Genomic DNA, 26,481 nt, shown 5'->3' with positions numbered 1-26,481 from the left:
TCGCAGTGCACGAACAATGCTGTCTCACCCACCAGGTACCGACATTACATAACAGGTACCTCGACGGACCGTTCCTTGGGCCAGGGACAGCGATCCCATGCAGCGATCACTCCGATTGAGTCCAGCAGGGATGCTTGGTGATACAGTAATTTATTCTGGTAATGGCAGCCAACGAAGGCGCTTTCTTCAATACAAGTATGTACATTTCGGGTAATATGTTTGTGCGGTAATGCGATTTATTCGATGAATGGCTGTATTTTACGATACGTTACGAGCGCGATAGGAAATGATGGTGAGAGCACAAAGTGGGATGATCTTCTAACCTTTGTTCATACAACAACGCCGCCGCTCAGTAGAAGTAGCTTTCTTTATTTGGATATTTTCTTTCCTATCCATTGATGTAATTACCTGGTGTGTAGCTTCTTAACTTGAGTGGATTGAAACGCTTTAACCCCAATCCAGTTGTATCTGCACTCTTAGGCAAGGCGGGAAACTGCGTGTTGGAACTTCCAATACATGTTGCCGTGGTACCTCCTCCCCGTCACTTGCAATGCCCTGATGTTCCACTCCAAAATTCCATGTCGCGACCTCTACTTGTGGTGGAGGGCATTTTACCGGAGCTTGGGTCGGTTCCGAGACGTTGCCCGGAATCTGTCAAAGTCACTGATTCGCACCTTCCGACCTTTCTTCCAAACTACATGTATCCCACTTTCCCTTCCTAAAAGGAAAAGTTCTCGGAAACAACAAGATGCCAGGTTGTTCTTGATGCTATTCGTCATTGATTTTACCTGTGGCTTCCAAGCTAGGCATTGCGACTACCTTTCTGTGTGGCTGTTGGCATCGTTCAAGAAAAGTGCGGCAAAAAGGACATGGCCCTGGAGACACCATGTTTGGGGATTTCAGCCCGAAAAACGGATCCCGGAATTGGCGAGATTCTTGAACCAGAGACTCTCCCGGCTCAAGGAAAGCTTAAAAGACCTGGTGTTGTTAATCAAAACATAAGTTGTACATATTTACAAGCCTTAAAAGGACAGCTGTGCGGTCGCAACTGAAGAGCGTTCATCGAGTGTCCAGGATGCCTTTCGTGCGGCTTTCATTGCTGTTGCTGTTGCTGTTGCTGTTGATGGCCAAGATCGAGGTCGACAATGTCGGGGCGAGGGACCGCGAAGTCTACCCGGAAAGAGGCTACTGCGGCAACTCCATGTCGCCAAACTGCTCAGACAGTAGAGGTAAAGACACGGCCGGCTCATTGCACTCAGGCAACTCCCCGTTCAGGTCAGCAACATAGGCGTTAACTTCCTTGAGGGAAACCGGGAACCCGCACCCCCTAGACCAGTTGTTGATATTCCAACAAGCCCAGTCGCGGGCAATCCCTGCCTCGGCGTCCGCCTTTTTATGCAGCCGCCTTGCCGCGCCATCGGGCTGACGACCACTGTGGCCAGGCACCCAGTGCAGCTCGAGGCCGACGTCCATGAGAGTAGAGGACGCGGCGCGGTTGACGAAACGCCGCTCGAGTTCCATGGACTGCTCAATTGCAGCCGTGGCGGCCATGCGCAGACCGGCAGTGGTGATGGGGAGCTGGCCGTCCAGCATGAGAAGGGCGCCCGTGGAGTCGGTAAAGATCTTGGCGGTGACCTTTGTCCGCCGCTGGTTGGACTTGGTCGCTCTCTTCAGCCTCTTGTGCTCCCTTCTGGCTATTCTCCTCTCTTTTCTCTCTGCCCTTTTCTCGCGCAGGCGCTCCTTGGTTCTCTTTGCGTCCCGTTTGGTTCTCCTCGCCTTCTTTGCCAACTTGCGATGTTGCTTGGCCATCTTCCTTGCCTGTCTCTCCTTCCACTCCCTCGCCTTTCTCTCCTCTTTTTCCTGCCTCCTCTTCTTCTCCTCCACCGCCAGCCTGGCCTCCAAGCGGTATAGTTCGACCATGGCCACGTGGATTGTAAAGGAAAGAGCCAGGGTCTCTGCACCCGTGATGTTGAGCGCATCGGCTTCGTCTACCCACACGGGCCAGCCCGCCCACACTTCCACCATGCCGTTGGGTGCGCCCGCCAAGCTGGGGTCATGGCGGCGCAACGCTACCCCGGCTCCGGCACAGGTGCTAGTCTGCTTGCGCGGGTCCATGGAGGCGTCGGAGAAGATCACCACTTGGGTGTCTTGGGGGGTGTTGACGTGGGAGCCAGCAGCTTGAGCCGCCTGAAAAGCGAGGGCGTAGGCGCCGCCTTCGTCCTTTTCATCTTGGACGATGATACGGCCACGGAAGAAACGGGGGTAGTCTGGATGGAAAAAGAGGGTTAGTTCAGCTGTCTTTGTGCTCGAGTGAACTTCAAGGTGAAATAATGAAAGCGACTTGGAACTTTGCCGGAGTGTCTACAAACAAACAGAGGGCAGTTGTTGAAGATCCAAAAAAAGGAGATACTTACTGCCTCTCATTGCCATCCAGCCCCTGTACCAGGTACTTTCCAACCTATTCCTCTCCTGTATCTGCCGTTTGGCCTCCTCCTTGTCATGCTTGTGGCCGACGTTGTGGGTTGCGGCCGCTGCGACGGTGGACTGAGGTTGGGAGGTGGTCTCCGAGAAGACCGCAAGGAGAGCAGCGATGTCCATTTCCTGATTGCTGGACATTTTAGGTTAGTACATACAACGAAATGGAAGCGAGGAGAAAGAGTGATTGCTGATAGGCGCTTGGAGACTAAGGTACCTATGTCTACGAAGAATTCGAGGCAAGTGTGATTTTGTTGAGCTGCTAACGTTTCGAAAGTCAGTCTACGTGATCTAAGCCTGTTTAGAAGATATCTTGGGTCTTGATCCGTCTTTTGTGGCTAGAGAAACTTGAATGCGTTCACGATGATATCAATGGGAGTCCGTCACTAGACGGGAGGCAGTTGTAGAAAAACTCGAAGGAGTTTACAGAAGACGTGAACGAGTTTGGTTGAGGGTTTGATGCCTTACTTTACAGACCGAATGCGTTACTTTGTTGTCTTTTTTTGGTGATGGAAAGAAAGCTGCAGAGAAGGAGAACGAAGCTCACGAGATGTGGAGGGGTATCGTCTGAGGCAAGCAAAGGGGACTGGCTGCCTTGCCAGTTTCTGCCAGTGTCAGGGGGGCCGCAAATACCTTTGCCGGGCAACGGGCTGGCAAACTGTGACGAAGACGAGGTCCAGAGGCTGGGATTATTGGCTGATATCCGATGGAGTCCTCACCGGGCTCGGGTGCTTGACGTCGGGAGGGTAAGCTGGGGCTCCCGGGCGCGTAGGAGTCTGGGACCTCTCCGATTCTGTTTCCTGATCTTCACCATCCATCCTGCAAGCCTGGATTTGCATCTGTATTTGGGGGTCCTTTTTGCAGAGCCCTTCCCGTGGTATCAAAGTTAGCTGAGCAGCCCAGATATTATGCATCTTTCCTATTTATGTGATTGTCTCTGAGTACCTCCTCCAAGGTCTGGTAGAGCAGGTCTGAAGCTGCTTTACAGTACCTTACTTCCATTTTATCACCATCCCCGATCTCGACATGGACACCGGACTGCCTGGCATAACTAAACGACCATGGACGAAACGAACCCTTAACCACCGTCGCCGTTCTCTCTACGTCCCCAATACCGTGTTATTCTCCCTTTGATTCAAGGTTCTCTCTTCGAAGTTTGCAGCAGTCAACTCGCTCCCTCAACCGACGAACGTCGAGTGCCAGATTTCCTCGATGACTTCAGTCCAGTCACCGCGTCGACCTCGCCTCGCTTTGAGTCGCACAGGCATACCCAGGCATATATCGCAACCGGTCGCCATCATGGCTGACCGTATCGGTGCGCCTACACCGAACTTTATGTTGACCGAGCGCGACGTATTCACTCCTTGATCGAGTCTTCAATCCGGCGCAATGAAGCTCGCTAAGCATCGCTACAAGTCATTGCCAAACAACAGACCTCTCGGCAAGCTCTGCTCCGAATGGAAACATTGTACGAAACCACCGGAGATCGTCATTCTCCTTCAGGCTGGGGCCGCCAACGTTACTGGCCTTAACAGTGACCTTGGCCTTGCCAGCCATCTGGTGCTTGGCCACATGCCTAAAGGTACGCAAGTTGGAGGTATTTCCCTAATTTTGAGTCCTCCTTCCAAGTGTGGTGGCACTGGAGCGGTACTCAATCATGCTTCCGGCCTCGCGCGATGAATTCCGGGAAGAACGACAGTAACAAACACCATTGTACCTCTAGACTCCATCTCAAGCGCTCCATTGGAACTGGTACTTGTAGAGGTAGCCTAGGTGTAGGGGTCGAGGTTGCTTCTGTTTCTGTTGCGACAGCATCATAGCGGCTGTTCACTACTCCCTTTAAGCGCAAAACTCCCGTCATGGGTCGCGACCATTGGAGGAGCCAGACAAGATCTTGTGTTTGTTCCAAGAGTTCCTCAGAGCTTTGGTGCTTGCCACGAGCGTTTACCACCAGGCATCAAGGAATACAGAGTCAACAAAGCAATAAGAGAGACGTCTTTTCGATACTTGGCGATTGATGAGGTACTTTGAGGGCATGCCTGGACACTCCGCGCCTGGTAAAGGTCGCGAAGAGCAAGAAATCAATCCATTGAACTACAAGCCGATGAAGGAGATACTTGAAGACATGAAGGGAGCGACACTTGGAAACAAAAGAGCAGGCCAAATAGAGGGATCAGGGCTAGCTATTTCAGAAACGACCAAAGGAATCCAGGGAAGGCTAGGTACTTTGAATTCATTAACGCCGTTTGGCACTTTGTCTCTTTCCCACCTTCACTGACATGGAAAGCGTGCTAATTACTCTGCCATATAGGTCTGTCGCCTTGCGAGAAAGTAAAGTCCACGGACAGAAAGCAGAAATGCAGCTCAGCGATTTTGAACAAAGAGGGACACTCAACTCATTCCGGCACTCTTTCGACCCAGGCACCAAACGTCTCCAAGCGCTGAATCTACTTACGCTTCGGCGGTCGAGCTGAACAAAAACGTCCATGAAGGATCGAACAATCAGTCAAGGAGGCGTTGGTGGACTCATTCTTGCCCTGAGCCCCAAGCGCGTCTGTCAAAGTGGTTTCCAATAACAGAAAAAGAGAGCGGGCTGGCATTGTGATATAGAGGTACTAGATTTTGCCCATCGTCGGGACAATGTGTTGAGTTTATGCGACAAGCAATCCTTGAAAAGTTGGACACACATGCCGAAAAGGGCTAGGTTTTTGTGGTTGGAAACGCCATTGGTGCTGGTACGATTCAGTTGCCGGACCAAAGCCAGGGCACGAAAGCAACAGGATCAACAGTAAGAGTTGGAGGAGGAGGAGGACATGAGGGGGGATGAGCAGAAGAAGAAGGAAGAAGGAGGTGCAAAATATGGAAGAGTGGCGGAAGGGGTACTGTAGAGCTCCGGCTGTGGTTCAAGGGGTGCCCTTTGACCCTCTCGCCTCATTGCAACTTCTTCACGCTTGATTGACGATAGGTTCCTGCCTCAGCTGAGATCTCGGTCAGGCACTCTTTCCTCTTCGAAGCCCCATTTATGGCGCCGATTTTTCTTTCCTTCGGCATCCAGTCGCCCTCATGCTTACATCTGGACCTTTATCCTCGGGCCACTCCTTCTGCCTTTGCTCTTCTTTGGTCCTGACCTGGTGTTCCGTTAAGTACTAGACCTTAATTGGCTCGAACCCTGGTCTCTTCCGGTCCGCCTTGTCTACCTATTGAAGCTCTTCGCTCTTGCTTTTCTTGCTGATCGTTCGAACCCCTTCAGCTGACGTGCACCAGTGGTCAGAATAATATTGCTGCATTACTGAACCCTGCATGACGCACAACGCAGAACGTGCTTAGTGTGATTCCTAATTTTTCCCGTGGTATGGCTCGCGGGAGTTATGTGGTGGCATCTCTTCGTCAACAAGCAATACCTAACCTCAAGAGAAGTCTGCCGTAGGCGCTACGACGATCGTAGGGATGGAAGCCCAGATCAGGAAAAGGGATGATTGATCCTGTACATCTTGAATCAATGGCTTTCCGTATCAAACTGGTTCCTTGAGTGCGACAGGTCTACTGTCAAGAAGAACTATCCGATGCACATGGATTTTCTCTCTCCAACATCAACGTAACCCACATTTTCCCATCCGTCTTCCCATCCTCGCTCCTCTCCCCATCTCGATATTCATCTCCATTTCTAGGACTGACCGTATAATCCATAGTCCTCCACCCCTCCATAAACCCTCCATGACTCCCTTCAGGTAACCAGTCCGGATGCAATTTGAAGGACGCTTCTTCGCAAGGAATGCACATACAAATTTCCCTCAACTGCCCAAATTTTCTGATTATGGTCCGTCCAAACAGCTGCGCCTCACGCTTGTTCCAGAATATACAGTCCGTCCCATGAAGCTCAAATCTCAGCTGCTTAATCTTCGACCGATCCTTATTAGCAATGCGGATGATGGGTGAGTCCAAGTCAGCGCCGAAGTCAAATATATCCAGCTCGAAATGGACCCAGAGATACCGATTGTTCCAGCTGCCATCGAAGTAGGGCAGGCACCAGGTGGAGAAAGCCTTTTGGTAGCCGCCTTGGAAATGAAGCCCTATGTTGCGGGATTCGCGGCAGGTGTGGAGGATCGGTGGTGGTGGCGGAGTTGAGGTAAAAGTCCAAAAGCTGATATTAGGTTTGGGTGTGGGAATGGATACCTCTACCCGTTGTTCTTGGTCGTCGCCGCCGCATCTGAAAGCGCAGGTCCGAAAGTTGATGGTGCGCGGTGAAATGCTTGCTTCCCATATCACGAGTCGGAGCTCAAGCGGGAGCCGGGGAAAGGGGTGGAAGGTGGTAGCCATCGTGACGGGGCCTTTGGATGTGGAGATAATGCTGTTGATGGGGAAAACCAGGACTTCAAGCTTAAAGACCTGATGTCGTACGACTCATGGACGCGCGCGTTTGTTCGTCACAGGGGTTTCTGGTTCTAGGAAGAATCCAGGTCCAAGATTTCCACACAAATGGGAATCCGGTCAGCTTATGAAGTTACCGTATGAACCCCGCCCAGCCGTAGCCAACCACACGGTCACTTCGTACCGTTAAAGGTACTGGTAGATAGGTCGGTATTGTATATGCTGCTCTACCCAGGACTGACGTATCATGCGTCGCTGACATAAGCGTGCACAACTTAGCGTGGCCCAAGTTTGGGTTACGCTCAATTGATAAAGTTTGGTTGGAAAAGGGTTCGTGACAATGGCAGCCACTGGGCTCGCAATGAAGGAAGCAATGAGAGTCAATGGGACGGAGTCAATTGGAGTCAATAGTTTATCGTTGACTTGCCAAGGTTTTAGGGGTACCTACGTACCTCTGGGTAGGTAGTACGCAAATGGCGGGGACCCCTGCTAGAGGATTTCGGAGTTTGGGGAAATGGGGTAAGGCCGGGGTGGTAAGGTAGGTAACAATGCAAACGGATCCTTCCACCTTCTTGAGAAGAAAAGAAATGAGGGAGGGAAAGAAAAGGATGAGAAGAGAAGAATACTTAGTGTAAGTATTCAGGGGCAGCATATGAAAAGGCGGACAGCTGAGGCCAGATGGAAGCTCGGACCAATTTTTAAATTAAGCATATGTACAAGTACTGTAACCCAACCCTTGGGCCAAGCACCGTAACAACTTGGGCAGCCATCCTTCCATGCGCCAGGTCGATCAGTGCACACGTGGAAGTCATCTCAACGAACCACAACAGCTCCTCACCGGCCAAACTGAAGCGTGGCCACATGCGCAGCAAGCCAAGACCAAAAAAAAAGCAAAAAATCACTCTATCGCCAAAGCTACTAGGTACCCAACCGGCCTCACTGCAGTCCATCGAGGACATATTATGTCTCCCACCAGCAGCACCACCACCACCACCACCACCTTCCACCTCTTCCCTCTCCTCCCTCTCGAACTCCGCCTCCAGATATGGGAATTCACCATCACCCCCCGCACCGTCTTACTACGCGTCGGCACGAGACACTGGCGTCCCTTTACTACCCAAGCCGCCTATAGCCTGCTCCCAACCACGCCCGCGCCCGCGCTTCTTCGTACCTGCCACGAATCCCGCGAGGTCGGGCTCAAGGCATACACGCAAGCCTTTTCGGAATGGGACACGGACCGTAGTCCGGGGCGGTGCAGTCCGGCGGCGGCGGCCGCCAGGTATCTTTGGGTGAACTTTGCGTTGGACATGATTGACATTGGCGGGCTGGGGATCCAATTTGTGGCCATGTACAAGAGGCAAATCAGGCGGTTAAAGCTGGAGTGCGATAGGGCGAACACGGTGGGGAGATATGAGTTTGGCTTGTTGAGGGACCAGCTGCAGACGAGGGAGTATGAGAGGCTGAGGGAGGTGGAGATTGGGGTTCGTGATGATGCGTGGTTTCCAGAGAGCTGGAGGCGGGACGGGGCGTTTGTGGAGGGGTGGAGGTTGGAGGTGAGGAATTGGGAGGATGGGAGGGGGTATACTTTGTTGATGGAGCGGATGATGGGTGGTGATAATGATGATAATGATGCGAATTGTGGGTGAACAGGACGGGGGTGGGTTTTGGAGATGCGGAGGGATTCACTTCAGTTTTCCAAAAACAAAGAAAAGGAGAAAAGGAGCAAAAAAGAAAGTCAGGTCCAAAAACGGCCCAAAAGTAATGCTTGAAGCTTTGACCCCAACCCGATTTGAACGGATAACCTTTCGATCTGGAGTCGAACGCGCTACCGTTGCGCCATAGGGCCTTGTTGAAAGCAGGTGCTGAAGTCGGTACTTATTACCTCAGCTGCAAGCCGGAGCGGTACGCTACCTCGGCTGTTGTTGGTTTGGAGGGAGGGCAATGAGCGGGATCTGTCATCTTTGGTGTTGAATTCCGACAAATCGCTCCAAACAACTGAACCTCACTGACCCACGACGACACAGCGAACACGAGCCAAAAGGAACGACTTGCGACAACCGCCGTGGCTTTGCGCCATCCCACGTTGACCTTTTCAGCAGCATTCAGTCCAGCGATTCAGACCTAATTCAACGGTTGATCATACCTTTCTGGCCGTGACAAGTACGTAGGTGGCCCTCGCCTGGGAAACATTCCATCATGTGCCTCTGTTCTTGGGGCTGAAATTCGATAGTTCACACTCGCTGATTTCGGACGACGGTGGCCATTGCGTCCGGGGTAAGTACCTCTAGCGGCCACGGAAAGCGCCTTTTCCGTCCTTACTAGGTCTCCCGCCGCAGCCACTGCATGGCGGAAATGAACAAGTGGCCGCATCAAGCCATCGGTCAACGCTTCTTCACGGACAGGAGGGTGTTTCCTGTGTAGGGTAGATTGAGGTTGCCAAGAGGGTAACTGCAGGTACCTACGTACGTACCTGCTTCCAGTCTTTACATAGAGCTGCAGCCACTTAACGGTCGGCACCGCACTGGGCAGAGCACCGGAGAGCGGTTGGCCTGTGCGCTGTAGCAATCCATCGATGTTTCAGTTCCCCGTCCGTCTTGTTTGCTCCCCACATTTTGTCCATCGTTCGTCCGACGTCAATTTCCTCCTTCCATCTTTGTTTGGACTTCAATTTCTGGATTCTTCATTCGGTTCTTCCGTCGCAAACTTCAATCCATGGACATTCTCGTCTTCGAACCCGCCTCGGCCAGTTTCTGTTCGGAAAATTCAATCCCAGAATTGCGCTCGGACATCATCGTACACTACAGAACCCACGAGGCCTCTTTCAATAGTGCCGTTCCTGACGACAGGCCTCCGAACGGATCCACGATGTGACAACGAGGGACCATTCTAGACCTCTTCCTCCTACCCCACCTCTCTATCCTTCCTCGGCGCGTCAGCTAGGAACTAGCTCGTGGCTTTCCCAAACAGATCTCTAATCCCTGGGCTGAGGCTGATGTCGGCAACATGGTTTCCCCCGCAAGCATATCACTGGCGATCCCCACGTGTGACTGGCAACTAGTCTGTCTTGGTTGACGACATTATCACTCCAAGTCATGTCCTGAAGGCTGGAAAGTAACTATGTACGAACCTGTGTGCTGGCTCCAAGCTGATATCACTGACTAACGAAGCAAATTGTCCTAGGATAACCGCCGGCGCAACACATCTTTCTTCCATCAGCTCCGATCAGGGCAGCATTGGCATGGGATATCATGCCCTTTCGGGCTTCAATGAACAGTTTGTTACGCAACCAACATGACGATGCCTTGTCGAGCACAACAACACTAGTGGGCTTCTGTCATGGAACGACCAGCCTACCTCGTTGTGATGGCATTCGATAGTCGGCCTCGCTTGCGTGATGGACCGGCCACTCAACGAAGGTGCGGACGCCACAATATCTGGTCTTCACACATCGACTCTCACGGAGATGCCGTGATGCCAGACTGAGGAGAGCCATTGGTTCATGGCCATACGAGGATGGGACGCCGGTTTCCAGGACGCGCTTGATGAGGATACCGAAGATGGAACAGAGAGTTGTCGAGGTCAGAAATGCCATGTATAAAACCCTCTTTCCATCCTCCCATCAACACAATCCATCACCATCACCATCAACATCACAATCACAACACCAGTTGACAAAACATCCAAACACTCAAACAACTTCCATTCTTCATCATTGCCCATCATGTCCAACATCGACTTTGTCCAAGCTCTCAAGACCTCCAAGGCCCCCGGCGCTTCTTGGAGGCTCCCCGATGTCAAGGGCTTGGCCTCAAAGCCAGAGTCTGGGTTGCTTGAGGATGGTTGCCATACCGAAGAATCTGTCTTTGATCCAGACAACCGCGAGAAGGTTCACCCTAGAGACTTTGCGGACGGTGGAAAGTATCGCTGTAAGTGGCTTCAGATCAAAGCTTGAATCACTTTTCTTGACGTACCATTGCTAATCTCCTTGAAAGCTATCATCAAGCTTGCCATGCGCTATGAGGGAATGGGTGCTGGTGATAACCGCTGGGCGTAAGTTTATGGCCACTCGTGTTGCGGACGAGCGGGCTATCGCTAATTTCATTTTTCCTCTAGTATCGGCACTGGCTACCTTGTCGCCTCCGACACTTTTGTTACTGCCGGCCACTGCGTCTTCCACCGCGGCGATGATGGTCACGGTCTCGGTCGTCTCACTCACATGAAATGTTTCATCGGATACCACGGGAAAGACTCGGCTAGCGATCCATCCGTCCAATTCCGCTCTGCCGCCAAGGTCGTCACCACATCCAAGTACATCATTGATGGCGATCGTCGCCGTGATGTTGCCTTTGTCAAGGTTGACCAGCCCTTCGACGGCAACCTTAACCTCTTCAAGTACCAGGACACACCTCTCAAGGATAGCACTCTCCTGGGCGTCATCGGCTATCCGGGAGACAAGTCAATGAACAACGAGAAAGGCGCCGAGATGTATGAGCTTGTCGAGCAAGTCGCATTTGACTTGAATGTCAGCCAAAGGAACATGCTCGAATACCCAATTTCGACTGCCGGAGGTGAGCATTCGTCAGCGTGTTAAATCACTAGGTAGTGAATCGATCTAACAGCGTGCCTGTTTTAGGTCAGTCTGGCGCTCCTGTCCTCAAATTCAAGTTCAGCGGTAGTCGCGTAGTGCCGGATGCTGTTATTGGCACCCATTGCTACGGCGGATCTGGTAACAACTCTGCCAGCGTCATTGGCGGTCAGTACGGTAACGACTACAAGGCGCTCCTAGCCGGTCTCCCAAAGAACGGCAGTCCTTTGGTCACGGATATAAGCCAGGGTATTCTTGGCGTGAAGCCCGTGGACCAGGTTGACCTCGATGAGGCGGAGGGATTCCTTGACGTCTTGAAGGACATTGGCCGCGTTGTCGCGCCCATCGCCCAACAAGGTCTTTCGTTTGCTTCGCCTTTTCTCGGCCCTCTAGGAGGCCCCGTCTCTGCCATTGGTGGCATTGCCCTTGGCGCGCTAAGCAAAGTTTGTGAGGAATCTGCTTTGGACGAAGACCAGGCGCCATCCTACAAGCTTGAGGACGGTATAGCGCAACGTGCTGTCCTAGCTGAAGCTGCACTTCAGACTGTTCTCCGTATGGAGCGCAGCCCAGCCAACAAGCGCATCATGGACAACATGCAAGCCAAGTATAAAGGTAGCCGGTTCGATTCGGAGAAGGCCAACAAGCTTGGTACCAAATTGGTTCCTCTACTGTCCCAGGCCGGCCTTCATCTTGCCATCAACGAGAACCTCGCCACTGGCAGGAAGCAAGTCAGTGGCGTAAAGAAGGTCCCCAAGCCCACAGGACCCGAGGCTGACGGCCTCGAGGCCGGCGACCCGCAAATTGCTGGCTTCATTAACGCTGTTACTCAGACGGAGGTCAAGCAATACACAAGTGTGGGCAAGATTGATGATGCCGAATCTGAGTTCTTCGACAACCTCAGTGCTTTCATTGGCAAAGCTTTTCGGGCTAGTAAGCCTGCGCTGATTGACGGTGCTCGGGCTGTCCTTACCACTGGCCAGAAGCAGCTCGACGATTACCTCTCCAAGAAGTCTGCATCACCCGAAACCGACCTTTCGGCCCCGCCCAACCCTACTGACAAGAACCGTCCGATTACAGATGCCAAGGCCGCTGGTTTGCTAGCTCATCGTGCCGTTTTGGCCGAATGTGCACTCCAAGCCGTTCTGGAGGCCAAAAATGGCGATCTTCAGGAGAGTGTTATCCTCGGTGATAGCGGTTCCGCCGAGCCCGAGTCTTTCTTTGACGGATTGCTCAAGACAGTCCAGATGATGGGCTCGGCTGTGGTCAAGGTTGCTCCCAAGGTTTTGGACGTGGCGTTGCCGATTTTGCTTGACACGGTCAAGGGCCATGCTCGTGCCGAGTCCATCTTTGATACTCCTGTGGTTCCTCCTCCTGCTCCGCGCCCCAATGGCGTCAAGGCTGCAAGTGGGGGCTTTGCAAGTATGAACACCGCGAGTGCTAATGGGGGAGATGGTGAAGGTGGTGGCCGTGACAAGCTCCTCTTCATCCAGGGTCACTTTGTCCCGAACGTTTGAATGAGTTCGAGGTTCTCTTGGGCGCGTGGGGGGGTGTCTGTCGATTCTTGACGGATGGATGACTGTAATTGTGGAAGGTGTCCGGGAGTGCGGAACAAGAAGGGCATTGTGGCTTAGGCTGGCCCTAAGCATCTCGTTTTGGTTGTCTTCGGTCATGTTTCTGTTTGAATTTTGTTCCTGGTTATTAAGTATCGCAATAATATTCTTCTAGGCCTAGCATGCATGGTCCCTTCGTTGCCTTGCTCCTCGCGAGTGGTTGTCCTGCCACCTACTTGACCTTCCGCCATTCTACCCGGCATTCTTTCATTATGTAGGCTAAATCTCCACCTCACCGTCCTAGGATGCGTGTATGCTAACCTTAGGGTGTGCGGAAGTTTGGATGTTCAGTGTGTCCGTACACTGGTACGAGAATTCGTTGAGTGTTCACAGGTTTAAAAATGAAGGCTGAGCGTGAGGTGTTCATGTCTCATAGGATGATGGCTCAAAGAAACGTCCACCCTGTGGGAATATTATTCAGGGGTAGTTTGGGACGGAACCTGCGCCAATACATGTGCAGACAAAGGTGCATTCGATACAGGTGGTCGGGGACGCCAATGCGTACGTGTACATGACATTTGGCGGGCGCAGGGTACTTTGGCGGAACTGAATTGGACCTGCTGATCGGATAATTGACATGGATGCAAAGGTGAATGTTCCAGAACAGAGTTAATGTGGTGTCGTGCAAAGGACCTCAAGGTTCAAAGTTGGGCAGTCGAGGTGAATGCATTTATGGCCATTGGGACTGCTGAGGTGCTCAATTTGCTTGGGACGAATGGACAAACAGCTGACACTGAACACCCGAATGGGCGATATCTAGGACGGCAGTGCGAGAGAGGTGGAAGAGGCAGCCAGCTCGAGCTCGTTTGAGATGTGACGAAGTTGGGGACGACAAGACCGAACTCCTTTCATCCATCCATGTCTGGCGCCGGAAAAAAAAAAGGAGCCGCATGCAAACAACACAACTGCATCATCATCAAGATCAGGCATTTGTTGCTCAATGTTGAGGATGGATCGGTTTGCAATCCTTTATGGAAGGATTGCGATCGTTGTTGTGATCTATGCATTTCAGGTCGAGTTCTGATGTTGATGTGAGCCAGGGGGGAGTCTTGGCAAATTTGGAAGTCGAAAGGCACTGTAGACACTCGAGAATATCACGGCCACAGCTCAGATTAGTGGCTGTTGTAAGCATATAGCCATGATGTAAATGATAATATATCAGTTTCTCCCTTAATCGTGGAGTTCTATCCATCGAATTGTGCACAAAATGCTGGACTGTCAGGACCCATTTCTGGTTCAGATCCAAACCTTGACGAGACCGTTTGACACTCGACCACAAATGGTAAATGCAGTGCCCTAGACCCGCTATGACGTGCTGTGCAAATGTCCGGTGAATGTTTCTGCCCGTTCTCACGGTGCAGCCGGAGCGAGCCCGTGATGATCGACCCAAAGCTGGAAGTGATATGGGTATCAAGCTGACCGCGCCGCCCAAGACCACAATCGTCAGCCCAAACTATCAGATATTGCTAGTTTGAACTTGTTCAACCCACGCGCGTAATGCCTAGAAGTCATTTCTACTTTTTCCTGTAGAAACCACCCCATGCGCGTGCTGTAGCTGTGATAAGCCGGATCCGCATCACCACCTCCCGCCTTGGATATCTCTCACCACCCGCCCCAATTCTCACCTCCCACCTCACCTTGCCATCACCAACCTTATTGCAAACAGATATTCTGCAAGCCTGGCATTCACAAGTCCCGTCCCAACATTTCCTGCCACCCTTCCCCACCCAAAACCACTTTGCACATCAAGGTCCTAGCCACACTCATGGTGTTTGCCAGCCCATGACACCTGTCCCCGACACATTGACATTGGTCCAACATCGGTCTGACACTTGCCAGAAATTTCACAGCATCCCGCACCATTTCCCAGAGTATAAGAACCCCCCCATCTACCATCAACTCTTCCTGTTGTATCTTCTTCCCACCAGCACTTTTCCAATTCCCGAACTCGCACCCGCACAACTTTCTTCACAACCTCGCACCTCTTCCGTGCTCAACTCTTCCTTCATACATCCACACTCGTCATCCATCAACAATCTCAACTTCCTTGTCACATCTTCTGTGCTAGGATCGCCACTCGTCCACACGCGACTTTTCTTTGTCACTTTTTCAATCGACAGTCAAGATGCCTCCCAAGGTTGATGCCTCCGAGAAGGGTCCTTTCACCGCGCGTGAGGTTGACACTCTCGTCATGTCCTTCTTGTGCATGCCCGAAATGCCTGTGGTAGGTCGCACTTTTTCTTTGTTTTCCATCATGATTCATCACTATCGTGGTAATCATCATCATCATCATCATCTTCTTCTTGTTCTTCTTTATCAGTACCATTCACCATTCACCTTCCCCATCATGCCTCTCCTTCATGCATCCACAACATGCATCATACTGGTTCACTTCACCCACCCCAACCTCACCTCGTCATCACCACTCCCACCCACATGCAACCAATGCTAATCCCTCCTAGGTCGACTACGTCAAACTCGCCAACCACCTCGGCATGGCCAACCACCGCAGCGCCTCCAACGCCTGGTCGGCACTCAAGAAGAAGATCTCTGAGCTGAAGCCAGATATCCCTCTCCCGCCCAAGCCCACCAAGGCCAAGGGCAAAGCCGCTGCCAACGGCGCCGCTTCAAGCAAGAAGGCCAACGGAAAAGCAAAGCCCGCTGCTGATGTCAAGGACGAGCCGGTGTCTGAGGCTGAAAGCGACAAGTCTGAACTTTCGAGCGTCAAGAGTGAGGAGATCAAGATCGACGCTTCTACCGAGAAGGCCGCCGACAAGAAGAAGCCTGCTGTGAGGAAGACAGTCAAGAAGGAGACCAAGATCAAGAAGGAGGATACCCTCATCGGAGACGACGAGGAGGAGGAGGAGACACCCGTCAAGTCCGAGCAGAGCAGCGATGTTGAGGATGTTGCTGTCTCGATTGAGCAAGAACACGAGCAACAGCCAGAGCCAGTCATCATCCCTATCACCAAGAAACGCGGCCGCTCCGCCAAATCCACTGAGAAGGAGGGTCCCGCGGCCAAGAAGCCTCGCACGACCGCCGCTGCTGCCAAGACTGCTTCACCCAAGAAGACTGCTGTTCCCCGCGGCAGAGCGGCTCAGGCTAAGGCTGCTGCTGCTGCTGCCAAGGCGGCGGAGGAGGCTGCGAGCAAGAAGATCAAGAAGGAGCAGGAGGATAGTGAGATGGAAGATGCCCCCAGTGCCGGTGAGGAGAGCGACCGTGGTGTGAAGGTCAAGACTGAGGTTCGCGAGGATGCTGGAAATAGCAGCGAGGTGGAAGCTGCTGAGCAGTTGGAGAGGGAGCAGGAGGAGGATTGTGATGAGGGGGAGATTTGAGAGATTTCTCTCACAAGGAACTCCATTGGCTTCTGGTCTTGCAGCATATTGCATCGACATCGGACATTGGCATCAGCATCAAGGACTGGTTTTATTTGCTTTAGCGTGGGAATTAATCATCAACATGGGTCTGGTACCTCCAGTATCGGACGGGTACATCAAAGGCACATCATAGCGAAGGGTCATCAGTTCATGTTCCTTTGGCGGCAATAGGGACGGAGGAGGACATACAAAGATGAGAGGAGGATTGATGGCATTCCTGTATCGTGTGTCTCTGGCACTTCCCTATTTGCCGCGGAGTTTGAAAATGGAACGGAACAGAAAGGAGCGTGGAGTTGCGGCGGGTCATGTTTTCGTCTCGGTCCATTGCTGATACCCTTCTTTCAGTCAGTCAGTCAGTTTTTCTTTTTTTCGGTTTTTATGGCTTAAATTTCTAGCATCGGTTATGATGGCGGATTTGAGGTCTTTATGGCTCGACAGTTGGACGGCGCTTATTGCCGTTGTTGTTGAGGGAGGACAATTAGCATAACATAGCGCTTAATGAGAGTTTTCGGTTCGAATAGCATTCGGTTCTTCGTGCATCTGCCGTGGTGTCTGGACCACGCAATGATGTATAATCTTTGACCTACTGTGTCTTGTGTCTTACTTCTCTTTCTGCCCAATGGTACTTGGTCAAAAGGTAAGACCCCTTCGGCAGTTGCAACCTTTGCCAATCTTTGACAACACTCCACGGCCACAACAGTCTTGTCCCATTTCCTTTGCTCACCACACCACCATACCATTCCAGTCAGAACCAGGACGTTTCGAGCCTGGAAGAAAAGGAGTCCAAAGAATGGGCAAACAAGAGAAGGAGAAGCGAGTGGCCAAAAGGCGATGGAAGAGGTGAGGGAAGTTGTAGACTGGCAAGAATGGAGTACAATACAAGAGGCAGCGCTTTCTCTAGGAGACTGAAGGAGGAAGATCCAAAGTGTGTCCGGTCGTGGTCACCCATTTCTTCCAGTGTGGAAGATACTTACTCGCTCCTGCTCTGATCCAACATGTTACTGTAGGTCAGGCCATGAACCTATCCACTATCATCAAACTTCATCATCATTGGATTCCATCATCGGTGGACATATACCATACAGCATTTCCATTCATCATCCAGACCTACAATCACAGGGCCAGCACTTTCTGAAATTACAGCGATCACAGCACTGCAGTTACAGCGTCATTACTGGACCGCTACACTAACACGGCGCCCATTTCCCCACAAAGGAACCCTTGTCAAGCCAGATCGACCAATCGGCAACACCAGAGATAAGATCTCGGATCCACAGTTTGACGACAGTTCCTCGTTCTTCTCATTTTCCCGTATTTCTTTCTTTTCTTTTCTTTCTTTCACATTACGAGAACGAAACAAAGCCAGTCACAGGTCTCAAACGACCCTCAACTGGACCTGAAGACAGCCCCAATAACAAAATCGAAAAGGAATTCCTGGAGAAAACATCAGCATTACCATCGCCCAAAATGGCCAACCCCGCAACTCTCCTTGAAGTGGTTAGGGACTGCGACAAGTGAGTCATGACACCACTGCCTAGAAGTACCTCTACCCTGCTGTGAACCACCACTAACCACTTGACCCCCCAACCATCACAGCTTCCCCTACCCCTGCTGCCCCCATCTCCAAACCTGGTCGTCCACCACTGTCTCGCGCGCTACCACCGTCTCCCGTGCGGCCTCAGCGGCCCCCACCACATCGCCCCCTCCAGCAGCCCCCTCCTCAGACTTAGACCCCTACTCACGCGCCCTCTCCAATCTCTGGACTTTCCATCTCCCTTACGACCCCACTCCCCATGGCTTCCTCACCCACGAGGTCATCAGCAACATGCGCTGGACTAAGCACTTCTACCTCGACGTCGGCAACCAAGCAGTCGACCTTCTCGCGCCTTCAGCCGAGGACCTGCTCCCCGAGGACAACGGCTCCTGGGAAGTCGCCTGTTCGAGGATCCTGGATGAGCAAATTGAGATCGCCAGACAAGACAACGTTCTGAGCAAAATTCTGGGACCCAAGAAGAAAGGGGAGCAGTTCCCCATTGTTGGCGCCAAGTTCGATGTGGGCGTTGATCGGTCGGCGATTGGATTGTTGGGCATGATAGGGAGGGGGGCGCACATGACTGTTTACTCGCGCGTTCGGTCAACCCCATCGCTAGAAGATGGCGATGATGAACAACAAAGGGGGCTTGGCAAGGACCTGCGGTTTTGGATTCCGAGGCGCGATTACAGCAAGTCAACCTATCCAGGCAAGTTGGACCAGGCGGTGGCGGGTGGAGTGGCGAGGGGGGAAACGCCGTGGGAGTGTATCATCCGGGAAGCCGTCGAGGAAGCAGGGTCGGCGTTGAGCGACGAGTTTGTGAGGGCGAATGCGAAAGCGGCGGGCACGGTGACTTGGCTCAACATCTCTGACCGCCGCGCCGGGCCGGGACAAGGAGGATTGATCAACCCGGGCGTGCTGTACGTCTATGACTTGGAGCTGCCTGATGAGGGGAGAGACTTTAGGTTCGAGCCGGTGCCGGGAGATATTGACAGTTGGGCGGTCATGGACACAGATGAGGTGATGACGGCCATGAAGAGGCTTGAGTTTAAGCCCAGTTGTGCGGTAGTTATGATCGACTTTTTGGTGAGACATGGTGTGATCACGGCAGAGAATGAGCCGGATTACACCGAGATTGTGAGTCGGCTGCACCGGCTGTTGCCCTTGCCGACGAGTTCGAGGAGGGAGGGCGAAAGGGAGCGCAATGTCGTTTGAGGGCCGAGTGGTGGGGGATGCAGTTTTAGCGGATGGTAGGAGAAAGTACCCCAGGTTGGTCGATCAACAAGGGCAAAACCACGGGATATACATGCTGGGCTTGGGAAAGGCGCGTTGGAATACTTGATTACCAGAAAGAGATGCTGACTTGGAGTGTATTCATCAGAAACGAGACAGCAGCTTCACGCTGTATCTTGAGCTTTTGAACCGTTGAACGTTCGAGGTTAATTCATTACCTTATCATTCCATTGTGGGCGAACACCAACCATTCAAACGTTATCGATCCAGACCATCCTGCTCCGCCCACCTCACCCTCTCAAGTGGAAGTCCACATCACTACATCGGCATCAAGCTGAATGGCTACAGGTATATGCATTCATCAGAGAGAAATATTTACATTATAGAGGTGTGGGGGGTATCCTTCGCACATGAAACAACTCGCCGTCCTTTTCCTCTCATTCATTTCATCGCTTCCATCATATTCCATCCATTCAAGCAAATGACATCTCAAACGCAAATCAACCTCACCTCCTCCACCCTGCCCTCTCCCCTCCCGCTGCCCCTCCTCCCGCCCCCGAGCTATTAACACAGACACTAAACAAATCATCCACAAACGTCATGACCACCTCCTCTCCCTTCTTCACTTCCACTTTGCTCGCCGCTCCTAGTCGGAGACCACCCACGCTGGTGCCGCCGCCGCTTATATGTACGCCGTCCATGCCGAACCCATTGTACTTGTTGTAATTGTCGACGGCCAAGCTAAAGTCGGATTTGGTAGGGGACGTCGGCTTATGTTGTTGTTTTTGGTGGGATATGGAGCTGGAGGTAGACGCCGAGTTTGTATGATCTAGTGGATCAGAAAGTGAAAGGGTTGTCGCATGTGACAAGGGGCCAAGTTGGCCGAGACCCTGGCCGAGGCCGCCGCCACCGTGCGTGTTATGAGGTAAGGGGTGTGTACGGCTGTAGCTTATCACGCTTTGCTCGGATGCTTGATGATCGTCGGGTGATGAGTGTAGGTCAAGTGCCCCTGGGTTGATGGGATAGGAGTTGCGGCGGTTTGTACCAGGATGGTCATGATGAGAGGGGCTTGTCGTGGTGATCGACGACGACATAAACGTCAATTCCGCACTCATGGAACCTGATCGCGGTCTTGATTTGGCGCGCTGGTTCTTTCGGTCATGATGATGCCCATGTTTATCTCCCGAAGTACTCAGGAACCGCTTCTTCTTCCCTCCATGCTGCTGCATCTGCAGATCGAATGCTCCTCCTGCGCTGTTACTATGCTGATGGTTGCCTTGGCGGTGGTTGCTACGCAAATGGTGATGCGACGACGACGTATGCTGCGAACTAGTGACAGCCAGGGCAGAGTCATCGACGGAGATGGAAACATCTTGGGAGATCATGATGCCGCCCCAGGAAAGCTGTCGTGGCTTTGTGTCGCGTGGGGGAAACACGTGAAGGCTGGGGCGGGCCATCATCTCCTCGGTTGGTTGTTGTTGTTGCCCCTGCTGTCGCTCTGCTGAGCCAGGATACGGTGAAGGGGAAGGCGAGAGACGAGGAGGCGATTGTGGCTGCAGCTGGATTTGGATCCCCCCTTTATTGTCGTCCGAGATGATGGAGCTGTAGACGTCGAGGGAGTGGGTTGAGACACTACGGTGCGAAGATGGCTGGAGGACATTTTCCTTGCTGGAAGAGACGAGGGATGAAGAGTCCATGCCGTCTTTGCGCTGGTGACGCCAGGGGTGGAGATCGTGGGACCTGTGGCTCGGTCGTCGCCAGAAGGGGAGGATCGGCATCGACATCGAAGTATGAAGCCAGGAGGAGGATAACCATGCGGGAACTCCTCGTCGCTTGTTGGTCGCGGTTGACGTTGTCCGCAGGTTGTTGAGAATCGGGTAGATCTCCCGATGGACAGACCGAGCGAACGCGCCGTGGTAAGGCGAGTTCTTGTAGGCCAACTGCCGCACCTTGAAGAATGGCAGGGGACTGAACTCAAATTGCGGGCAGTTGACGCTCGTGTGGATGGGAATCATCATGCAGAAGGTGAGCATGGAGCAAGTAAAGGTGCGCGAGTCATTGTCGGGCGACTTGCACGGCACCTGGGAGACTTTGGCCACCAGCGTTGCCTCATCGAACAGCGTGTCGTCGACAAGCGATCGGAGGTCCTTGATGGCGTCGTACAGGACACGAGCAATCTTGGCGTCTTGCTGGGGGATCTCCTCGCTGTGCCGGTACCGTTTGAGGAAGTAGGACATGGACATTCCGTCGTGGCGGCGGAGGAAGGCGAGGTCGGAGGAGTCGAGTCGTTCGATGGGCAGCTTGACACTGGGAAGCAAACCGCGCGCTTCTTTGCGGACCATGACATCGAATTGCTGGATGTCCACTCGTGCCCGGATGGCAAAGAGACCAACGTGTACGCCCGGATCCAGCATCGCGTCTTGCGTGTATCTTTCCATCGACCTCAGCTTCTCCTCCAACTTGCCCGTCCGAATCTGCATGCTGTTGTTCATGATCCTGCAGACCTGGTGCAGGTCCGCAAAGAGGTGTCCCGAAGCCTCGAGCTTGTCGATCGCATGAGTTCCCTGCACCCGCTTGACCAAGAACATCAACGAACCATGTCCCTGATCGCCCGTCTGGATCATTCCCTTCTCTGCCAGCTCCTCCAAAGTCATCTTCTGCGACATCTCCGCCGCCGAAGTCGAAGTCGATCCCTTCCTCTTATCAAATCCACCACTGGCGTTCGAGTCCGGACCATGCACTCCACTCGTCATCCCACCTCCTGTTGTCAGAATCTCATCCCACAAAACGCCCGCTTCGTCCAGCGTCATGTTCATTTTCGTCGAGAGGTCGACAGTCGCCAAGCAGAACATTTCCCGGAAAATCACGTCGTAGTCCTCGATGATTTTCCCTTCTTCGTCGATGAACTCGATGCCCATGCGTGCTTTGCGCGAGTACGAGGTGGGACTGTGCGGAAGCGAGGCCAGGTGCAGCTCCATCTTGTCGGCAATTTTGGAGATGAGGTACCAGTCGCGCGAGGCTTGGTAGATCCAGTGGAAGAGAGGGTGGCCGGTTGAGAAGACGTCGTGTTGAGTCTATTTTTGTCATGTATGTTAGCGTGAAACGGGGGTGGGAAAGAGTAAAAGGGGTGTTTGTGTATAACCTTTTGGAGGAAAGTAGTGGTGATCTCCTCGCTGGGGAGGTTACCATCCGGAGTGACGAGAATACGGCCATGGTCGTCGAATATGGCAGCGGCGAGTGTGATCTTTTGCGCTTTGCTGGCATAGACTTTGCGAACCCTGCTCGAGTGGAAGGCCACGCCTGCCATGACCAAACATGAGGATATAGCCTGTTGCCGTTAGCTCTTTTTTTTCCTTCTTTCTTCCTCCTTCCTGCACACCAGATGCTTCATGTTCCCCAAGACGACTCACCAGAAAAGGCACCACGATAATCGTAGCATTATGCGCCATCATACTCCTCACACTTTCCAGATTCTGCAGCCTGTACCTCGTTCCCACCGCCGCACACCAATGCATGCCACTCACGCTGCCTGACAAGATCACCGCGCACCCCAATCGCTTCCACCAGCTATTCGTCCACTGCGCCTTGAACACAAAAAACAGCATCAACGCCGCCGTGCTCGCAAACACGGCGATCACCGCCGCGCCCACCACGTACCCCGTGCCATAGCTGCATTTGTAGTTGCGAATGGCTGCCGAACCGAGGTAGTGCATGCCACATGTTGCGATGCCTGATAGCGCACCGCACAAGAGGATGCGCCACCAGGTGATGATGGTGGTGTTGGCGGTGATGAGAAAAGCAGACAGCAAGACGATGATGGGCACAAAGAAGGAGGCGACGGTGAGGTCGGCGCGGTAAGCGATTTGGAGAGCGACTTCGCCGTGGTGGAGGATGATGGCTCGGTTGCCAATGTAGTGCTGTCAACCCGTTGCATCAAAAGGGGTTAGTGAGGAGGTCGTACTGTATTGGATATGGTAGAAACAAAGGGATAAGCTTACCATACACCAGATACTAACACCTCCCAACGAAATCGCCGCTCCTATCAGAAGCAAATGATTGTAAAGGCCCTTGCGTGACGTCCTCCTGTTCATCAACTCCAGCGTCGATATCGCTCCGCACAGACTGATGATGTAGCTGAGTATGATGATGCCCGGCGACAAGTGGAATGGGACGATCTGGCCTAGGTATGACTTGGCCAGTTCCGACGGATCTTCCCCATAATGTGTCTCGTTCATATTTGTTGTGTTTCAAGTTGCGTTCGTTCTTTATATGCGTGTTTCGCTTTGATCAACACCTATGTTGCAGTGCCTTGAGTATCCTCGATGTACAAGGATTGTAAAGGTGGTTGATGATGATCTTGTTGATGATGATAATGAACGATGGACCATTACATGTAGGTACCTTATTGTTGACAAAGAGATCCGCGTCTATATCGCGTGGTAGCGTGGTATGGTATGGTAGTAAATTTGTTACTACCACTAATGAAGCTTAGAGGTAGGTAGTATTGGCTTGCTTGTGGTGGTAAAGTCGAAGTCGTAAGCGTTGATGTCGTCGTGGATCCAACATGCCCAAAGGCAATATCAAGGGGCGTTTACGCCGTCATTGGTCGGAGTGGTCCCGTAGATGTGAGACAGCGAGAAGGAAGAAGAGCAACGAGTGGTGTGTGATGGGTACCTCTAGATTGCCTGTGGGGTGATATTGTTCCGGTATGTGTTAGTGTATGGTCGACGTCAGTGAAAGGAATGAGTGTCGATCAGTTCGTTCAGTCGCAGAGATAGATGTCTAGAAACAACCGCAAGGAAACTTTTCACGATAAACAGCAAGCAACAAACTAGACCGTTCGAAAACGAAACAACAAAGCAGGCCAGCGTGTTCGATATATCATTTCTGTCAAAGTCTCCCCTTGCATGAAATAGATAGCGTCGAGCCAGTTGGCCTACCCAAAGCCGGGCCCATCCCAGTTTTCATCACTGCACTAGTGTAAAGTTGACAACGACCCAACCTTGTATGTGTGTAGGGCACAGGGGTCTTTCGATTCGCATGTGGCCAACCTAGTGGGAAAGGGGTTTGTTTTTCTTTTTCCTTAGGGGGATAGTCTTGCGAGAAGTGTGCCTCGGCCGTCTGGGAACTTTTGGCCATGGCCACGAGATGTGAAAAGACCAAATTATCTCACAGATTCACACCAGATGCTTTCACTACATGTAGTGCGGCTGAGTGCGGCTCTCTCGAGGATTCAAAGCCCAGGAGGCGTGATTAGTCGAAAACATGGAAGCCATATCGAGGAGTAGGTGGCCGCTAACCAAGCCCGTGTTTCACTTGGAGACAGAAAAAAGCTCGTGAGAACTTTCCCAATGTGATTGTATGCACGGACACCCCTTTGTTCCTCAACTTACCTACCTAGGTTCTTGGACCTGTTTCTCTGATTTGTTTACTCCCCCAAGGCATGGAACCAGTGCTGTCGTTTCTAGTGTGTGATTCGTTAGCCATTCATCTTGTCCAATCGGCCACGATCGGCTCTTTCGGCTCGCGTATCGGTACAATCCGTGTTCTTTAGGTTATAACCCGTCCTCCTTGCTGTTAATTGGAACTCGAGGGTTCGAGCTGAGACCATCGATCCGCCAAATGTCTGAAGCCTTGATCCCAAGGTTGTCCAGGACTCCGCCTGCTTTTGGCATCTTGGCAGCTGAATGACCGGGACAGGGTATGCTTCTGGGGAACAGTGTGTGCGCGTACACACACTAAGACACCATTCTCTTGGCGACTTGGTCTCGTTCTCGGATCCTCACTTGCTCTGAAAGAGGGCTTGTAATTCTATTCGTTCGGCCCTCTCCCCGTAGTCGTCGTCTCCGGTCTTCTCCACGATATTCCCCTCGGCTGCAGTGTCCGCTAAGATAGGTATTTGATGCAAGCTTGGATAAGGGGTTGACTTTTTCATCGATTCTATCGATTCTAGCGTCAGTGGATCGTCTTCAACCGATTGAAGAGCATTGGCCACGACTGGGTCCGATTGTTCTGGGCGTGCTCCATCCGAATCGGAACCCCGGCGCCGGCATGGCGAAGGCCCGGCGAATGGTGAGTGATTTTTACCTTTTCTGGGGGGGCAGCGACCAGCTCGGCGGCGCTTTGACTTTGCCAAAGGAACCGAAGTTCTCCCAAGCCCCCAAGGAAATCTGTTGATCCATCCAATCTGATCTCGGCTTCGGCAGAAAAGCCGACCATCGAAGGTTGTGTGGAACCTTTTTGGATCCTTTGCGGCACCTACCAAGACTTTTAGGGTCCTTCTTAGTTACATCCCAGATCTTGGACGAGTGTCGATCGAAATCAAATGTCTGAAACGATGACGAACCCCAGACTCGACTCCAGAATGATCTTCCAGTGCACTCGTCTCCTAGAGAAATATGTACGTGAGTGCTTCGGTCGCGAGGTCCTTGAACCGGCATGGCTTCCTTCTCATCCAAAAAGCCATCCAGATCCATTGGGACATGAATGGATGGAGCTAGCACAATGGGAGGCCTAGACCAGACATGGCGCATTGTCCCAAGGAAAAAGCAATGGGCCCTGCATCTCGCCTGAGACACCTGCATGACATTCAGTTGGTGATCGGCGATTCGGTAGTCATGGGTCTGAACCTTGTTTTGGGGTATCTTGGTACACTAAAGGGTTGTGCACCGACATATGAGAGTGGAGGTATGTGTCCAGTGCTTTTGTTCATGTATCTTGAGGATCTCGTGAAAAACGAGGCGTGCGGAGAGGCGAGCGAGAGGGGTCCTGGTGGGTTTTTATCAGCATCACGGAAGTGGCAAATGGAGAAAAGGAACCAAGGACTCGAAGACGGGAGATAGACATGAGGGGAAGAGAGGACCTGTCATTTTTTTTGGTCTTTTTTTTCTTCTTCTTTTTCTTTTCAGCAGCGACGGGGGTCTGGATGCAACAATCCCTTGCATCTCGCAGTCCGAAATCTGAAATCTGAGAATAAATATCCGATATCTGCTCGCACCTGAAAGCCACAAATACTCCTTTGGGGGATGCCTGCACAAGCAACGTGCAATGCCAACGTTGCACGACTGAGCAGCATGCACATCGGCAAAGTGCCTCTAAGTCCTTTCCCGTCTTGCTGCATACATACCTATGACCTGGACACTTGAGGGGACTGCCAGATCTCAGTACCTCTATGCAACAAGGGGCACATACATATGAAGGATGGGAATCTGGCTTTTGGCGGCAGACGGGAGAATCTGAGACTGCATCTGGGAAGGCGGTTCGAGGGCACCTTTTGGTGCCAGGTGTAGTTGCGAGAATGGG

At 52.3% G+C, this 26,481-nt stretch overlaps 9 protein-coding genes and 1 non-coding gene across 10 annotated transcripts; 5 read left to right on the top strand and 5 right to left on the bottom strand.

The window, feature by feature from the left end:
* Nucleotides 1-1,185: 1,185 nt before the first annotated feature.
* Nucleotides 1,186-2,598, bottom strand: B0T23DRAFT_317478 (uncharacterized protein; the record flags this gene model as incomplete). Its single annotated transcript, XM_062835003.1, has 2 exons — nt 1,186-2,267; nt 2,415-2,598. The coding sequence occupies 2 exons, from the start codon at nt 2,596-2,598 to the stop codon at nt 1,186-1,188; spliced, it is 1,266 nt and encodes a 421-aa protein (XP_062692487.1).
* A 1,176-nt stretch (nt 2,599-3,774) lies between these two features.
* On the top strand, nt 3,775-5,292 carry B0T23DRAFT_404174 (uncharacterized protein; the record flags this gene model as incomplete). The annotated part of the gene is made up of 3 exons (XM_062838874.1): nt 3,775-3,828; nt 3,892-4,057; nt 5,222-5,292. The coding sequence occupies 3 exons, from the start codon at nt 3,775-3,777 to the stop codon at nt 5,290-5,292; spliced, it is 291 nt and encodes a 96-aa protein (XP_062692486.1).
* Nucleotides 5,293-6,139: 847 nt separating this feature from the next.
* Nucleotides 6,140-6,792, bottom strand: B0T23DRAFT_316933 (uncharacterized protein; the record flags this gene model as incomplete). The annotated part of the gene is made up of 2 exons (XM_062834964.1): nt 6,140-6,197; nt 6,305-6,792. The coding sequence occupies 2 exons, from the start codon at nt 6,790-6,792 to the stop codon at nt 6,140-6,142; spliced, it is 546 nt and encodes a 181-aa protein (XP_062692485.1).
* Nucleotides 6,793-7,700: 908 nt separating this feature from the next.
* B0T23DRAFT_419934 (uncharacterized protein) lies at nt 7,701-8,489 on the top strand (the record flags this gene model as incomplete). The annotated part of the gene is made up of 1 exon (XM_062839718.1): nt 7,701-8,489. The coding sequence occupies exon 1, from the start codon at nt 7,806-7,808 to the stop codon at nt 8,487-8,489; it is 684 nt and encodes a 227-aa protein (XP_062692484.1). The 5' UTR covers nt 7,701-7,805.
* Nucleotides 8,490-8,617: 128 nt separating this feature from the next.
* B0T23DRAFT_t163 lies at nt 8,618-8,689 on the bottom strand. Its single transcript has one exon. It is a non-coding gene; the product is annotated as a tRNA-Trp (tRNA).
* Nucleotides 8,690-10,179: 1,490 nt separating this feature from the next.
* Nucleotides 10,180-13,235, top strand: B0T23DRAFT_132759 (uncharacterized protein). Its single transcript, XM_062832219.1, has 4 exons — nt 10,180-10,769; nt 10,836-10,893; nt 10,957-11,411; nt 11,477-13,235. Exons 1-4 carry the CDS (start codon nt 10,565-10,567, stop codon nt 12,940-12,942), a joined length of 2,184 nt encoding a protein of 727 aa, XP_062692483.1. The 5' UTR covers nt 10,180-10,564; the 3' UTR covers nt 12,943-13,235.
* A 1,928-nt stretch (nt 13,236-15,163) lies between these two features.
* Nucleotides 15,164-16,373, top strand: B0T23DRAFT_395455 (uncharacterized protein; the record flags this gene model as incomplete). The annotated part of the gene is made up of 2 exons (XM_062838190.1): nt 15,164-15,262; nt 15,501-16,373. The coding sequence occupies 2 exons, from the start codon at nt 15,164-15,166 to the stop codon at nt 16,371-16,373; spliced, it is 972 nt and encodes a 323-aa protein (XP_062692482.1).
* Nucleotides 16,374-17,741: 1,368 nt separating this feature from the next.
* B0T23DRAFT_132749 (uncharacterized protein) lies at nt 17,742-19,412 on the top strand. The gene is made up of 2 exons (XM_062832218.1): nt 17,742-17,929; nt 18,012-19,412. Exons 1-2 carry the CDS (start codon nt 17,883-17,885, stop codon nt 19,159-19,161), a joined length of 1,197 nt encoding a protein of 398 aa, XP_062692481.1. The 5' UTR covers nt 17,742-17,882; the 3' UTR covers nt 19,162-19,412.
* Nucleotide 19,413: 1 nt separating this feature from the next.
* On the bottom strand, nt 19,414-23,414 carry B0T23DRAFT_441358 (uncharacterized protein; the record flags this gene model as incomplete). The annotated part of the gene is made up of 4 exons (XM_062840769.1): nt 19,414-22,253; nt 22,322-22,507; nt 22,590-23,096; nt 23,178-23,414. The coding sequence occupies 4 exons, from the start codon at nt 23,412-23,414 to the stop codon at nt 19,686-19,688; spliced, it is 3,498 nt and encodes a 1,165-aa protein (XP_062692480.1). The 3' UTR covers nt 19,414-19,685.
* Nucleotides 23,415-24,595: 1,181 nt separating this feature from the next.
* B0T23DRAFT_132740 (uncharacterized protein) lies at nt 24,596-25,899 on the bottom strand. The gene is made up of 3 exons (XM_062832217.1): nt 25,809-25,899; nt 25,526-25,757; nt 24,596-25,446 (listed from the first exon to the last, which is right to left on the bottom strand). Exons 2-3 carry the CDS (start codon nt 25,710-25,712, stop codon nt 24,962-24,964), a joined length of 672 nt encoding a protein of 223 aa, XP_062692479.1. The 5' UTR covers nt 25,713-25,757; nt 25,809-25,899; the 3' UTR covers nt 24,596-24,961.
* Between the last annotated feature and the right edge of the window lie 582 nt (nt 25,900-26,481).

The sequence above is a fragment of the Neurospora hispaniola genome (assembly GCF_033458365.1).
Source record: "Neurospora hispaniola strain FGSC 10403 chromosome Unknown B0T23scaffold_4, whole genome shotgun sequence".
Taxonomy (NCBI): domain Eukaryota; kingdom Fungi; phylum Ascomycota; class Sordariomycetes; order Sordariales; family Sordariaceae; genus Neurospora; species Neurospora hispaniola.
The sequence above is the reverse complement of the archived record's forward strand: the minus strand, read 5'-3'. Positions and strand labels throughout refer to the sequence as shown.